At 45.3% G+C, this 15,299-nt stretch overlaps 1 protein-coding gene and 1 long non-coding RNA gene across 16 annotated transcripts in view; one reads left to right on the forward strand and one right to left on the reverse strand.

The window, feature by feature from the left end:
• MRTFB (myocardin related transcription factor B) overlaps positions 1–14,751 on the forward strand; it is a 291,519-nt gene extending 276,768 nt beyond the window's left edge. For 9 of the 12 annotated variants that reach the window (XM_070779690.1, XM_070779687.1, XM_070779686.1 and 6 more), the window contains 5 exons: positions 245–382; positions 2,644–2,802; positions 3,061–3,222; positions 8,361–8,421; positions 9,310–14,751. In XM_070779690.1, the coding sequence (XP_070635791.1) occupies positions 245–382; positions 2,644–2,802; positions 3,061–3,222; positions 8,361–8,421; positions 9,310–9,845 (1,056 nt within the window). In that variant the 3' untranslated portion in view covers positions 9,846–14,751. The remainder of the gene's footprint in view (positions 1–244; positions 383–2,643; positions 2,803–3,060; positions 3,223–8,360; positions 8,422–9,309) is intronic. The other 3 variants (XM_019987446.2, XM_019987451.2, XM_019987449.2) reach the window with 1 other exon arrangement.
• LOC109578352 (uncharacterized) overlaps positions 1–15,299 on the reverse strand; it is a 106,971-nt gene that overhangs the window by 66,590 nt on the left and 25,082 nt on the right. The window lies entirely within an intron of this gene.

Consider the following 15,299-nt stretch of genomic DNA (forward strand, 5'->3'; position numbering starts at 1 on the left):
AAACTTTCAGATGAAAATCTCAGCCACTTATGAAACAGTAAAAGCATGAAAGTAACTGGTCTGGTGTTTAACTCTCTGGTTTCAAGTTAGGGTTCAAATTTATGTACCAATGAATTGAAGTGTGTATAAACATTTTACCTTTTTTTTTTTCAGATGTGAGCCCCATGTGACCAGTTATTCCACATCTAAACTCTTCATTCTAACCTTGATTTGGACATTTGAGTTGGTTTTTCTTTCCTCCTAGACTCCACCACAAACAGGACTCCAGACGCAGCCTCAGATAGCAGCAGCCACCCTGTCCTCAGGCCTGGCCCAGGCGGCGCCTCAGAAGCAAGACGCCTTCCCAGCACGCACGCTCGGTCAGCCTCAGCAGGCCAGAAAGGTGGGTGACGCTGGCAGTGACAGACTCTATTACATGTTACCATCCGCTCAGCATTTAGTGAGCATCTTTATAGGCGCCTCTTCCGTGGGGAGCTCCTGTTCTTTTCTATGCTGCATCTCCCACCGGGTGAGCCTCAGGTCAGACGGCATTAGGCTGCTATCTGAAAGATCGCTCATCTTAGCAGTTAAGCTCCTCTTCCAAGTTTCCAAACTAGTTTTTCAATCTTCATATAAAGAATTTTCTACGGTTTTCAAGTTTCTTTTCAAAATAATCATTTTGTAGGGGAAAAGTGTCCTGAAGATGAAAAAGTGTCCTGAAGATGAAAAAGACTGTTTTTGAAATGTTTATCTTGAGCAAGATCTTTACATATTTTTAAGAGTCTGCCTTCTCAGACAGTAAGAGCCAGGCAGCCTATGTCTGGCTGCCATTCTAGCTCACCACTTCCTCTGTGCTGTGCCTTATGCAGGACTCTTGAGTATTGGTTCCCCATCTTTAAAGTGATGCCGCTGACCTAGGCCTCTGTCCTCTACAGGAATTCTCTAAGAGTTCTGCTGAACAGTCCCAAGTGTCACCCAGACTCCCTCTTATCCAGTAGGGGGAGCTATGTGCACATCTCCTTGCCAGAAAAATATTAAGTCCTCGAAAATAGGTCTTACTATTTTAAACCTGGAGAATGATTAGTCTCTGAGTTTTAATCTTTAGCATAAAAGAGCCTAGATAATTAGGTGTACCTGTGATGTGCCCAGAGTGCTGTGGACTCTCTGGGCTAAGTCAACCGGAGGAACAGACAGAAGTGACCTCTTGGGACAGCGACTGTTACGTTAACACACCTGCTCTCTTGGAATATCCTCTGAGGAGTGCAGTGAGCAAGGAGTTACTCAAATAACAGTCTAATGCAGTGAGAAGCTTAGCAAATGTTCAGATGGTAGGACTGAAGTTTTCTTTTAAGGAAGAGATAGAAAAAGAGTATACAGACAGATAAGAAAGTATAGCTATAGACCTCATCACCCAGAAAAGCTGTACTATTTAGAAGGATACACACTCACACAAGTGGATTCTTTACAGTCTGCGCCACTAGGGAAGCCCCAAGAAATACAAATATAGAGGGTAAGTTTTTCTCTCTCAGAACACCAATAGTATAAAGTATACTTATGAGCAAACCAGTTGTTCTGTGAAATACAGCTACAAAATAACATTTTAGCCATACATTTGCAAAAGGCCCTAAAACCTTTGGCTCTTGATGAGGAGTTAAACAACAAACTTCGTAATTCCACAGGAAGAAATTCTCACCTCTGCCTAACTGAGCAGAAGAGAGCTGCTCAGAAGGGGGCAGACTTTAAATGGGGCTTTGCAGTGATTTGGAGAAATGTTCAAGAATTGTGGAAAACTGACTGTGGCCTCTCAGTTAGGAAGGAAAGGGGGCCTGGTAGCAAGAAGGGCGGGCCACCAGCCAAAGATTAGATTTTGCCCAAGGGCAGGAGAGCCAGTGAGTGTAGGAGGGACACGATGGCGGGCACGTGTGCATGTGTGTGTGGAGACTCATCGTCGAGGTGGGTTGACAGGCAGGGAGGCGCAGCTGGACCACAGAGGCAGTTTTCTAGTGATGGACAGTGAGGACCTGGATCAGGACAGCAGACCACAGGGCCCAGCCCAGGAGGCGTGTCTGAGATGTGTGAGCGCTGAGGGCGGAAAGCAGAGCAGACTGATGGCTCCATTTACCTCCATTAAGTGTCAAAGGCAAAACCAAGAATTACTTTCCCTCAGAGGCTGGGGGCAGTGGGAAAAGGGGGAAGGTTTAATTTGGAACATATTAAATTCAAGATGTTCCAAATGGATGTGTGTAAATGTGACAAGTGTGGCTTTGGCACCTGGGAGCATGATTGGAAGAGAGAGGTGGGCCTGGTGGTTATGAGCTAAAGAGCCACGAGAGGAGATGAGGAAAATCCTACACACAACACGCTGCCGTCCAAGACAGGCCACAGATGTTGAGGAACCGGGGCCGGTGGGCCACATCCAGCCCACCTCTGTCTGTGAACAAGCTGTGCTGCGCCCCTCCCCATTTGATGTCTCATCCAGGCTGCATTTGGGCCGCAGGCCAGGGCAAAGCAGTTATGATGGGGGCCACACAGCCCCCCAAACCCTAAACTGTACATTTTGTGGCTTACACAGAAAAGATTTGCTAAGCCTTGTTCTAAAACACGGTTTTCTTTATAAGGTAAAGCAAAAGGACAAACTGACGAACAAATATTTATTCATGACAGGTTTTCACCAGCTCGGCATCCAGTACAGTTCTGCCCTATCAGAGACCACCTGCTCCAGCGGTGCAGCAGCCCTTTATCAACAAGGCGAACAACAGCGTCCTTCAGCCCCGAAGCACCCCGCTGCCCTCCCTGCAGAACGGCCCCAGCCCTCCCAACAAGGTAACCCAGCCCCCTGGGCAGCGATAGTGCGCACAGGGCACAGGTTCATCCAGAGTCCAGGCCTTCGGGCCTGTACGGGTGAGCGTCGGCATTAACGGGGTGGCAGGGTGAGGGGGGAGACCAAAGTCCTGGGGTGCACTTACTCCGAGGCAGCTTAGCAGTCAGCACAGTGAAGGTGGCCCCATCCGCCGGCACCCCCAGTCGGGGACAGACTACTGCCCAAGCCCAGCTAACTGGTTCCTCCTCTGTCTGCCGCAGCCCGGCTCGCCCCCTCCGCCCCAGCAGTTTGTGGTCCAGCACTCTCTGTTTGGGAATCCAGTCCCCAAGACGAAAGACCCTCCCCGCTATGAGGAAGCCATCAAGCAGACGCGCAGCGCCCAGTCTTCCCTCCCAGAGGTGAGGAGGCCAGGCTCCATCGTGGTAGGTCCTCCTGAGCTCGAAGCCCTGGTCTAGATGGACTTGCCTCCCAAGAGACACAAGTTTCATGACTGGGAGCCTTGCTTGCCTTTTAAATGCTATTTGAAATCAAAATATCATTCACATCGAAGACTCCCAAGGGTTTTCAGCGGCCACATAACCTGCAGTTCCCTCTTACTCAGTTTCTGTGTTTGTCTTTAACTTCCCCTCAGAGCCAGAGGCGGGTCGTGTGAAGGACAGATGTGTATATGTGTGACCAGGGCATGTGTGTTATACAGATCCCTTTCCTAAAGCCACCATCTGTCAGGCCAGCATCAAACTGACCCCCTCCCAGCTGGATGGCCTTCTAGAGCACCCAGCACCTGCATCCACTCTGTCCCTCGTCACCACTCCCTCACCTCCAGCAGGCCAGCCCACATGAGCAGCTCTGCTCGTGTATTGAGCAGACGCACTTTAGAAGGACAGAGGCCCTCCTGGCCTACCATATCTATCCCAGAGATGGGAAAAGGCAGAGTTCCTGTCTGTAAAAAGCATCTGGCCTCAGGTGGGTGCCCGATGACAACAACCGCATCAGACCTTACCCTGAACACGCCTGGGCTTACTGCCTGTCTCAGCTTAAAACTCAACTCACTGTCAAGGAAGAACCCCGGCCTCATAAGAGGCTGCAGGGAATGGACCTGATGCCACTGCGTGGATGCTGACGGTGAACGAGGAGGTGTGCTGATCAGAGCTAGACTGTCTGCTCACACAGCCACAGCAGACGCGCCTGCAGGGTCATGCCGCTCTCCTTGCCCCCACAGTCCACGTGCGACTCCGTGGGGCCTTCACGTACGGTTGAGGGTGTGTGGGGCCGAGGGTTCAGCATTCTCCAGCAAGCAGCAGCCACGCCACGGCCACCTTGACCTACTTGGTTGCCCCAGCGAGTAGCTGCAGACACTGCTCAGCACCAGCAACAGGGCCCACTTTGGCACACTCACAGATGGCGAGCAGGGTGCCCAGGGCAGACTGCTGACTCGAGGAAGCAGTTTCCAGTGCTTCTTCATATCCACTTAGTACCAAAGGAAGATAACTTTTCTAGTTGTAAGATGTTCCTCTAGTTCCAGACTCAGCAGGGGCGTTTATTTATGAGGAGAAAGCTGAGTTTCAGAACTCGGTTTAGATATCACAAGAAGACTTGAAACAAATGATGCCGGACTAGACTGTGATCCCCTCGGTCCATCCAGAAGGAGCATGTTTTCAAGAAAATCCTTCCAAACCTGTTCTCACATACGGGTTGCTACATACCATTTAGTTGATCAATGTAACAACACAGACTCATCCTCACACCTTAACCTAAGAGCTGATTTTAATCCCTGCCCTCTGTCTGTCTCTGGCTCATGCATACAGACTAAGGGAGTCAGGTTCTGTTTGGATGAGTAGCTATCTCATTCCTCTCTATACACCACTGAGCATTAAACTAGGGATTATGAGGTTTTTAAAATACATTTACTTAGACTTCCAATTCCACTACTTAGGGCCTTACTTGGGCCCTACCAGTTCAGTTTCCCACAAATAAGAGCTATAAAGCCTGGTCATAGTAAAGTCACTGAAGAGTGAACAGGTAGAGTCATATCCCCAGGAAAAGTCTGCACTGAGAGGGAGTTCCATGGCATGAGTGCTCCGTTTTTGCTGTTTTTATTCTGGGGTCAAGCTAAGTGGTGAGGTTACTGGTAGAAAAACCACAGCCTTTATGCCTTGGGAATCCAGAAGACTGGTTCTTCCCCTTCTGGGTTGCTCTCAACTGAGAGAGGAGATCCCCAAATTCTGTCTGCCCACATCTCTGGGTCACCCCTAAACCACACAGGCATGGACTAGAGTCATAGCAGATCAGCTAAAGACAGAAGATCTGACCTGAGATTGGATCTTCTGCCCAACAAACATTTTGTGGTTCAGGTCCAACCCGAGTTAACTGCCTACTAAAATAAAAGAAACCTCATCTGAGAAAAATAACAGAATACAGTCTCTACAACTTGGTATCCATGACAGCCATTCACAACACAGCAATATACAAAGAATCAGGAAAATGTGACCTTTTCTCAAAGGAAAAAGGCAATCAGCTAAGACTAATAACACCCAGCTGATTTGAGTCACAGAATTTGCACAACTATTATAACTATCCTCAATAATACAAAAGAGAATTTACTTGTAGGAAAAAAAGAGAATGTTAAGAAGATACAGAAAAGATTTTTTTAATGAAATGGAAATTCTAAAACTAAAAATTACAGAGTCTGAAATGAAAAAAATTATAGATTGTCTTAGCAGAATGGAGGTGGCAGATGTTTAAAAAAAAAGTGAACTTGAAGAAAAATTAGTAGAACTTGTCAAGTCTGGATAACAGAAAAAAAGATTAAGGAAAAGGTGAGCAGAGTCTCAGAGACCTATTATTTCATATCAAACAGTCTAACATGGCTATGGATGGTAGTCCCAGGAGAGGACAGAAAGAATGAGGCAGGTAAATATTTTAAGAAATACTGATCAGATTTTTTATGAATATGATGAAAAAAAGTTTATAGCTTTAGGATGCTCAATAAACACCAGCAGGATAAATAGATGGCCTAGTCATATCATAGTGAAATTACTGAAAGCCAGATTTAAAGAGCAGATCTTGAAAGCATCAAGGGCACAGTAATACACTATACACAGGTAACAACTGCTCTTGACCCTTGAACACCACAAGTGTGAACCACACAGATCGATTATATACAGATTTATTTCAATAAATGCATAGTACAGCACTGCACAACCTGTGGTTGGCTGGAGCCACGGGTAGGGAGAGCCAACTGTAATAACGTGGATTTTCAGCTGCTCAAGGGAGGAGGGCAGTTCGCCTGACCGCTGTGTTGTTCAGGGGTCAGCTATATTTGATTTACAGTGGACTTTCCATCAGAAACCATGGAAGCATGAAAAGAATGGAGCAACATCTTTAAAGTTCTTGGGCGGAGGGGTGGGGGAGCCGGAGAACACTGTCAACACGGCATTCTCTGTCAAGTAGAAATATCCTTCAGTTCGCTTTCCTTCTTATTGCAGACCAGGAAAAATTAAGAATTCATCACTACAAAACCTGTATTATAAGATTTTACACTAACTTGAGGGGGTTATAAAATATATAGCTATAATACTTAAAAATAACTAATAAAAGATGGAGGAAATCAATGATCTTTATGTTTACTGGGGTTTTATATTTTATATGAAATGGTACATTAAGTAGCCTATGGAAAATTAAGGGTATATATTGTATATCTACAGTAACAACTTAATTATTGCTTTTTAAAAATAGAAAAATTAAGCTAGAATTCCAAAAGATCAATATTTTTAAAGGCCAGGCAAAGAGGAACAAGAAACAGGACAAATATTATAGAAACAAATACTAAAACGATAAACCCAAACTTAACCGTATCAATGATTGCGTAAAACATACTAGTAGAATAAATAATTGTTAAAATGCAGGAATTATCAGAATAGGTGGAAAACTAGACCCAAATGCATGTTGTGTACTTGGACTTAGTGACTTGCTTCTAACAAATGGAACTGGCAGGAAAGATGGTGTGTGGCTTCTGAAACTGGGTCATAAAGCCACCCAGCTTGCGCTGTCTTAGATCTCTGGCTGTGGAGAGAGCCAGCTCTCATGCCGCATGGACAGTCCAGCAGCACCCTGCAGAGGCCCACGTAAAGAGAACCTGAGGCCTCCCGTCAACAACCTTGTCCTCACGAAGTCAGTCACCTTTACAAGGACATTCTTCAGCCGTGAGATGGCTGTACCCTGGCCAGAATATTGACTACAGCACCATGTAAGAACCCACACTAGAACTACCCACCTAAACCACTCCTAAATTCCTGACCCTTAGAAACTTAGTGTTTTAAGCCACTAAGTTTTTTGCACCGATGTAATACTGCAGTAGATAATACTATATGCACACATAAGGGGCATACTTTAAATACAAAGACAAAGGTTGAAAGAAATAATTGGAAAAAGATACCATGCAAACAGTATGCATAAGAAGTTCTGGCCAGAGACTGGGACAGACATTTCACCATAAAGATACACAGATGGCAGATAGGCACATGAAAAGACGCTCAGCATCCTTGGTCATCAGGGAAGTGCACGTTGAAACAAGGCAGCGCCACTACTCACTGTCAGGCGTCCACCATGACTGCCCACACCAAGTGTTGCGAGAACGGAGAACAAGTAGAAACATCCATTGCTGTGGAAATGTAAAACAACATCATTTTGGAAAACGGCCATCTCTTAGAAAGTTGAACATACACCTATTCTATGATTCTGGCATTCTACTCATCGGTATTTACCCAAGAGAAAAAAGAAAACGTGTCTATACAAAGATTTGTACACAAATGTTCACAGCAACTTTATTTGTAATAGCCAAAGAGTGCCGACAGTCCAAACAAACTGACATTTCCATACAGTGGGATACTCTCAGCAATAAACAGGAACGAACTTTTCCTGCTGTACTCTACAACATGGATAAATCTCAAATTCATTATGTCAAGTGAAAGAAGCCGCCGCTACCCCTCTGCCAAAAAGCACAAACTGTATGACTCCATTGATACGAAACTCTAGGAGATTAAACTCTTCTGTGTTCAAGGAGAGCAGGTCATTAGGTTGCCTGGGGCTGAAAGGAGTATTGCAAAAGGGCATGAGGAAACTTCGGGGGAAATGGGTATGTTCACTACCTTGATTGAGTCGATAGTTTTGTGGATGTATACATATGTCAGAACCTATCTAATTGTCTGCCTTATGTAAGTGTAGTTTATTGTGTGTCAGGTAACTCTCAATAAGGCTGGAAACCTTTAAACATATTTTTACATAAATGCAAATGAATGAAGACATTTTTAGAAGAAAGTGTTAGAAGCCTCTCAAAATGCAAACAGTGATAGAATGTAAGTGTATTCACCCCATTCTCGTTCTATTAACCAACCAGCTCTGCCACGCAGGGTGGGGCTTCATGTCTCAGGAGACCTCAGAATTTCAAAATTATCGAAGGATGGGTTAGACGGGATGTTCTGTAAGGTTGTTAGTGCTCCCAGTTGTCTAATGCTCCCAGGTTTGTACAAAAGAAAGCTAACATATATCTCCTTTGTTGTAGATTTCCAATGCACACAGTCAGCAGATGGACGACCTCTTTGACATCCTCATTAAAAGCGGAGGTAGGTCAAGGTCACATGAGATCCCTAGAGAGTCGTATCACGAGTCTATGGCGGTTTTCCTCTAGAGCCCACCACACATCTGCTAAGTACTGAGAAACATGTTATTCTGCTTCTACCTCACTTTATTCTTTTAAATCCATTCAATTTAGGCTATTAAGACAGAGCAGCCATTGTTTCAGTATAACACAGTAATGTAATAGATTTGACAATAGATGTATGCCTGTTGAAAAAGATAGGCCATCTCAAAAGACAGTAGAACCATATTTAAATCCCACATTGAAAAACTTCAAAACTTGCTCCAAGTGTGTATTGTTGTGATGGGATAAAAACATTCCAGTTTGTTATTTTGCAAAAACCAAGTTACCTTGAAACATGTAAAGTAGAAGACCAGTCCCAGTGCAATGCATGAAGCAGGGCACTCAAAGCTGGTGCTCTGGGACAACCCAGAGGGATGGGGTGGGGAGGGAGGTGGGAGGGGGGTTCAGGATGGGGGGACACATGTATGCCCATGGCTGATTCATGTCAGTGTATGGTAAAAACCACCACAATATTGTAAAGTAATTAGCCTCCAATTAAAATTAATAAAATTTTTTTAAAAACCAAGTTACCTAGCTTGAGCCCAAGCAGCTTTATTAAAATTCAAAGGCAAAGCACTTTCTACACATGATTGAACATCTTAGATTTTTTATAGTCTTGTCATCTTAAATAGGAATAAGGGAATGTTAACCACAAAAAAAAAAGAAAAAAAATTCAAGGATCTCTCTGCCTAAACTTACATATATCTAAAAATAAGTATAAGTCATTGCACAAAGAGAAGATAAGTGCCCTAATGAATAGAAATGTTTAAATAGTACAAAATCACTGCTAATTATGAATTATTTTACACAGAGATTTCCCTCCCTATAAAAGAAGAACCTTCTCCTATCTCCAAAATGAGACCAGTGACAGCCAGCATCACCACAATGCCGGTCAGCACCGTGGTGTCCCGGCCACCACCCCAGGTCCAAATGGCACCACCCATATCCTTAGAACCTATGAGCAGTCTATCTGCCAGCTTAGAGAACCAACTCGAAGCCTTCCTGGATGGAACCCTACCTTCAGCTAATGAAATTGCTCCCCTGCAAAGCGGCAGCGAGGACAGAGAGCCCTTCTCCCTGATCGAGGACCTCCAGAACGACCTGCTGAGCCACTCAGGCGTGCTGGACCCCTCACACTCGCCCATGGAAACGGCCGAGGCCCAGTTTGCTGCAAGTACGCCCTGCCTGTCCCTTGACCTCTCTGACTCGAACTTGGACAACATGGAGTGGTTAGACATTACCATGCCCGGCACGTCATCGGGACTCACACCGCTCAGCGCCACCACTCCCAGCATGTTCTCTGCCGACTTCCTAGACCCACAGGACCTGCCGCTGCCATGGGACTAACAGCACAGATTTCTCGTCTCAGACTTTATGAGGTTTGAAGACAACGACGATGTTTCAAAAAGGTCAGATTTTAGAGACAGATCCAGAGTTGCATCATTGCAATTATAATATGTTGTCACAGAGGAATGGGATGGATGGTCAGAGGCTGGAAACCAAGTTGAAAACATTTCATTGCATCCAGCAGTGAATGCCTGTGATTTAATATAGCACAGAGCCTTCTGAAAATAACACTACTCCAAGAAGACTCATCTGTTTCTCCAGACTTCAGTCAAGAACGAAAGGTACCTTTAGATTAAAAACGCGAAGAATAAGGTATGCAGGGTGACAACATGAGGGCCTCTGGTCATCAGCTACAGTTAAACCTCTGTGGTCATTTTAAGACCTTAAATAAAAGGCAGACAGCTCCACTCAAAAAGAAAGGTGAGCGATCACTGCACAGGGTATCTCCTAGAAATGGCCTGAGCCCGGCCCAAGATGCAGCCAGGGTCAAGGGCAGTGGCCAGCACCAGCCAGTTCAGTGACAGCTTCCCGCTGAAGACTTTTGGTTCCATTCAGAAACCAATGTAATTTTTGTGTGTGTTCTAGTTTATTTTGTGATTTGGGGGAATCTTACTTCGGATCTCCAGATTTAAATTGAAATGGGAGATCTTTCACCATTACCAGACAATGTCTACAAAATACTGTCATAAACAATCCACTCTAAGAAGTCCAGGTGTATTGATAACACTGAAAAGTCTATTAGCAGCCCTCCGGGTTGATTACATTGATTTTAATGTGTATATTAGACACTTGTATGTATGCTCTGACATTGTGATTTGTACAGCCTACATTGGAGTAAGGAATTGGATACCCAGTGGTCCTACTTGTTTTAATAACTCGAATATTTCTAGAGTACCTGAGCCATGTCTATTTCCGTATTTAAGGAATTGCTGACTAACTTTCAGGTAACCAGGTCCATCTCAAAGAACCAAGAAAAGGCTTTGGCATGAAATATCTTTCTGCGCTGGTAAGCTGCCAAGAGAAGGAAGGCAGCAGTCTGTCGTCCCCCAAGGGCATTCCCAGCACGGTTCAGGTGGCACAGTGGCACCAGGTCGGCCAGCAGACCCAGCCCTGGCCTTCTTCTTCTCGGTCACCAATCCCTGGTTACCGTTTTCCAGGCTTGTAACTGGATGTCATACCTGAGCTCTCACTGTATCATCAGGCTGAAGGTTGAGAAACTGGAGGTTTTATTAGTAGTTTTTTATATTGAAAAAGTCATATTTGTCGAGTAGGATAGTTTCAGAGTTTTCTAAAATGCCAACTGTCACAGGATTTCCAAAATTATTTCAGTCAATTGCTAGTCATTTAAGTATATGACAAAATATAAAATAACTGAAAAAAAAAAAAAAAACCCACCCGAAATCTACTTATAAGTGTTGAGACTTTTACTAAATAAGAGCGTTGTGCTCTCACCTCACCTTGGGTAAACCGTAGTCAGGTTTTCTGTGGGTCGGTAAACGTTGAATGTTCCCACAGTGACGGGCAGCCTGACCCATTACCTGGAAAGAGTCTGTGAGTCATTTCTAGGTTTTGTGTTTTGCCCAAGAACTGATCTGACTTTATATTTTTATCTCAGTTTGTGAATTTTACTCTGTAAGAAAAGTCCATTTTCCCAGTGTTCAGTTGCCCGGCACCCTGGAGCCCTCAGTGGAAAGCCCTCCCAACTGGAAAGTGCTTCTGGATGGTTCGGGCAGAGGTGGTCAGGCGCAGCGTGGTCTGTAGTAGGTATTTTGGGTGCTTAGAGATTGGTCATCCAACAGGTGGGAAATCGTAACCATTGAGCAGAGCACCACCTTCTGACCAAGCCCAGCGAGATGGTCAGCATCCTGGGCGTGAGTAGGTTCCTCTCAGAAGGCCTGTCTCCAGGGCTGGGCTACTGACTCGGGAATGTGCTTTTCTTAGGGGGGGTCTGGGCCCTGAGTTTTTGTCCGGGGCTTGTCTGGCCCACACTTAGACTCTGAGCATCGTATTCATTTAGATTGAAATATGTTATTAAATTAGCAGCAGATATCAGTGGGACTGTAGGAAGCAACTGAACAGCTAGTGGTATTGGCTCTTGTTGACTTAACTTTCTATCTCTGTCATCCTGCACTGTGTATATAGATTGTTCTTTAGCCCTCAGCTCCCCTTATTGCTTTGCTGAGATAGGTTTGAAACATGCCACAGGAAGGTTGCTCTCCAAAAACACACACTGCAGTGCACAGAATGCCATCTTATATATAGCCTGCTCTCTCCTGACGATGACTCGCTGAAGCGCCCACTTCACCTTCACGCAGCAGCATCTCCCCTGAAGGCAGCAAGGAGTGTCCAGTTACTGACGCTCGCGGCTGCCGCCTGCCCTCCCGTCCTGGTGCGTGTGTAGTTGGGGGGAGGGGGTGGTACTGTTGTGTACCACCCTGCAAAGTACCATACTGCCCAGCAGACAGCCACCTTCTAGAAACATTATCTCACGTCCAGTCTTATTTCCTAAATACTCCTGAAACACAGTAGTATCGAGCTTACCTTACTAGTGTATATAGGTGCCAGGTCACGTCATTAAGGATGGGAAGAACAGAAAGTTACATCGAAGATGCTGCAGAGCCTTGGCAAGTCCAGGCATATGTGGTCATCTTGTACATTTCAGCAAAGCATGTACTAGAAAATCTCATAGGACACTGCGTGCTTCACGTCCTAGTGTTTTTCCTGAAATGTGCAATCTACTGTATAGTATCTGCCACGTATTTGTACATAGATGCAGTCTGAGTTCATGCAACTTCGTGCTCAGATACTGTTTGTGTTTGTTTTATATGAATATTTTTATGGCACTAAAGAGATCTTATTTAAATTTCCTTTTTGCAAAAACTTCACGGTTCTGTGATCCATGGATGTGCATTCTCAGAATTGTGGTGAAAGCAACATGGTGTGGTCCCCCAGCTGCCGCCCGTAGAGGCACCGTCACGAGCTGTGAGGTCAGTGGACGCCAAGTGACAGCTGATGAGGAGTGTGTCACCTATTTGGTCACCAAAGCTGACTCAGGCTTCCTCCACCCCAGATCATTCTAGCCATACAAGCTTTCTCCAGAGTCCCTTTCAGGATCCCAGGCTGAAACTGGCCACCACAGCTGGCAAAAGAGCTGTCCGCGCCAGGGCCGGACCGTCTCGTTACTGTCCACAGCCAGCCTGCGGCTGGGTTCACACCCCTCACTCACACGCATGTCCGGGCGCGTCTGGTGGCTCCCGCCATGAGTCAGCTGGAGGGTGTGCAGTGGCACCAGGGGCTGTCTCGAGAACTTCCCAGAGACCAACTGTCAGCATCCATCAGCAGAGCCACCGGGCCACACAGCTAGGCCCACAAGAAGCGCCCCACAGGCCACCACCTGTCACCGTAAACGTCAGTCCTGACCGCTGCCACCAGGCAAAGTGACCCCCACCTGGAGGCCACACAGTCAGCCCACACTCTTAGAGAACACTAACTGGAAGGTCAGGGTCACCAGGAAGCGGCTCACACGTGCGGACGTGTGTATCTGGAGAGCAGCCTCACTGCGTTTCCGCTCATCTTGTACGTGGTTTCGGTCAAAACTGGAAAATGACAACTCAGATGTAGTCATTCTTCTTCTCAGTTCAAACCTTTGATAACTTGCTCCTTCAGTGACCTTTCCGGGCTGCGTTTTTATCCGTGAAGTGGCCGCATGGCAATAAGCCGGCCTCCGGCTGTCCCCGTTCGCCCTTTCTCGCAGTATTTGAGGAAATGCATCATTACAAAGGGTCTCTACCTGAACTCTCAGATTCGAGGCCTGTAATTCCAAAAGCTGCACATGTTTACAAACGAGCTCTTCCCCTCCACGCAAACATGTTGCTCCGTGAATCACATCAGAAAATGTCACGGCCCTGTGATAACAGGGTGGCAATCTCAGACCTGCAAGGTGCTGTCTGGAATCAAACACATCATGTCATTGGCGATCTCGACGCAGCTGTCATGTTTTAACAGAGCTCTGTGCCAACCACTAAGACAAAGCTTTAACCAAGTTCTAGAATCACCGAGACTCGTAACGATTACCTCTCCACATCATGCTGTAAGGAAACTTGCTGGCTTAGGAGGAGGAAGCATTTAGGAAAGGGTTTAGTTGCTACCAAAAGTACTTAACCTCGAGTAACTACTAGTAATGCAAACTTGCTTTAAAGGAACCAAAGGCATTGCCAAGTATTTGCCAAAAGAAGGCACTTTTTATTTAAAATTTGAGACTAATGAGCTCTCAAAAATCAGTCCCAAAAAGGTATTATCCATTTAAGGTTATAATTTTCACAAAGATGTAGATATTCCTCTATTGTTTTCATGTAAAATAGTATAGATTTGTTTTGTTGGGTTAAGAATAATACATATTTAGCAGTAATACAGAGTTTTTTCCTTTCTACATACAAATTCATTTTCTTGTTTTCTTGCTTGCAATAGAAATGCAATGAGATAGGTGTTTCTCTTCTTATTTTCATTGTCACATTATGTCTTAGCATCTCACTCTATGAAAAACAAGGAGAAAGATACCAATCTACAGAGCCCTGCTTATCAAAGCAGTAGTTTAATAAACAAAAAATGATGGCAATCGGGGGTCCATTCATGTATTGCCTTTATGTTGTTTTTTAAAAGAAAAACCATGATGCCTTTGTATTTGCTGTTTGCACCCCTGAAATCAATTCCGTATCATGTTTGAATGCCATACATTTTGCACATGTGCTGTACATAGGTAATGCGTACTGTATTTTTATATGTGTGCACATTTATCATCTGATCTTCTGTACATAGTGGCCGTATTGGAGCTGATCGGGAAATGTTTGATATCTCAGCAATTTTGCATTTTTGTGTCTCAAATAAAAAAAAACAACATTTTGATTTACTATGACTCTCGCTGTGCAGAGGAAAGACCACGTGCTGTGGGTCACGGGAGCTGCAGGGTGGGGGCAGGGGGCCAGGAGGAGACCCCTTGTCCAGAACAAGCTTTACAGCCAAGTCACCAGACACGACCAGCGGGCTTGCGGAGGCAGCCTCCGTGAATCACACATGCGGTGCACCCCTGCCCCAGGTCCAAACAGGCAGGGAGCGGCTGAACTCGACCATAACAAGACTTACACCAAAGACATGTCCATTCTCCCACAGGCATGAGGAAATCCCAAGTGAGGGCTCTGGCAAAAGCCTTGGTGCCCAGGGATGAATGCACACACGCGTGCCTGCAGAAAACCGGCTCTCGCTTTGACACTAATAAATGAGCCACCGACAGGATTCCTCAAAGACCCGGGTCATCCTTCAGTTCAGCCTCGTTTCAAAAGCATATATATTAGGCATTTTTATAGACCAAAAGAAATGGTCTTTAGAATTCAATTTCTTTGAGAAAGATGTAATTTGATTTTCAACCCAGAAGCCTATGGTTAAAATATAGTTTTGAGA

The sequence above is a fragment of the Bos indicus genome, chromosome 25, assembly GCF_029378745.1.
Source record: "Bos indicus isolate NIAB-ARS_2022 breed Sahiwal x Tharparkar chromosome 25, NIAB-ARS_B.indTharparkar_mat_pri_1.0, whole genome shotgun sequence".
NCBI classification, from domain to species: Eukaryota; Metazoa; Chordata; class Mammalia; order Artiodactyla; family Bovidae; genus Bos; species Bos indicus.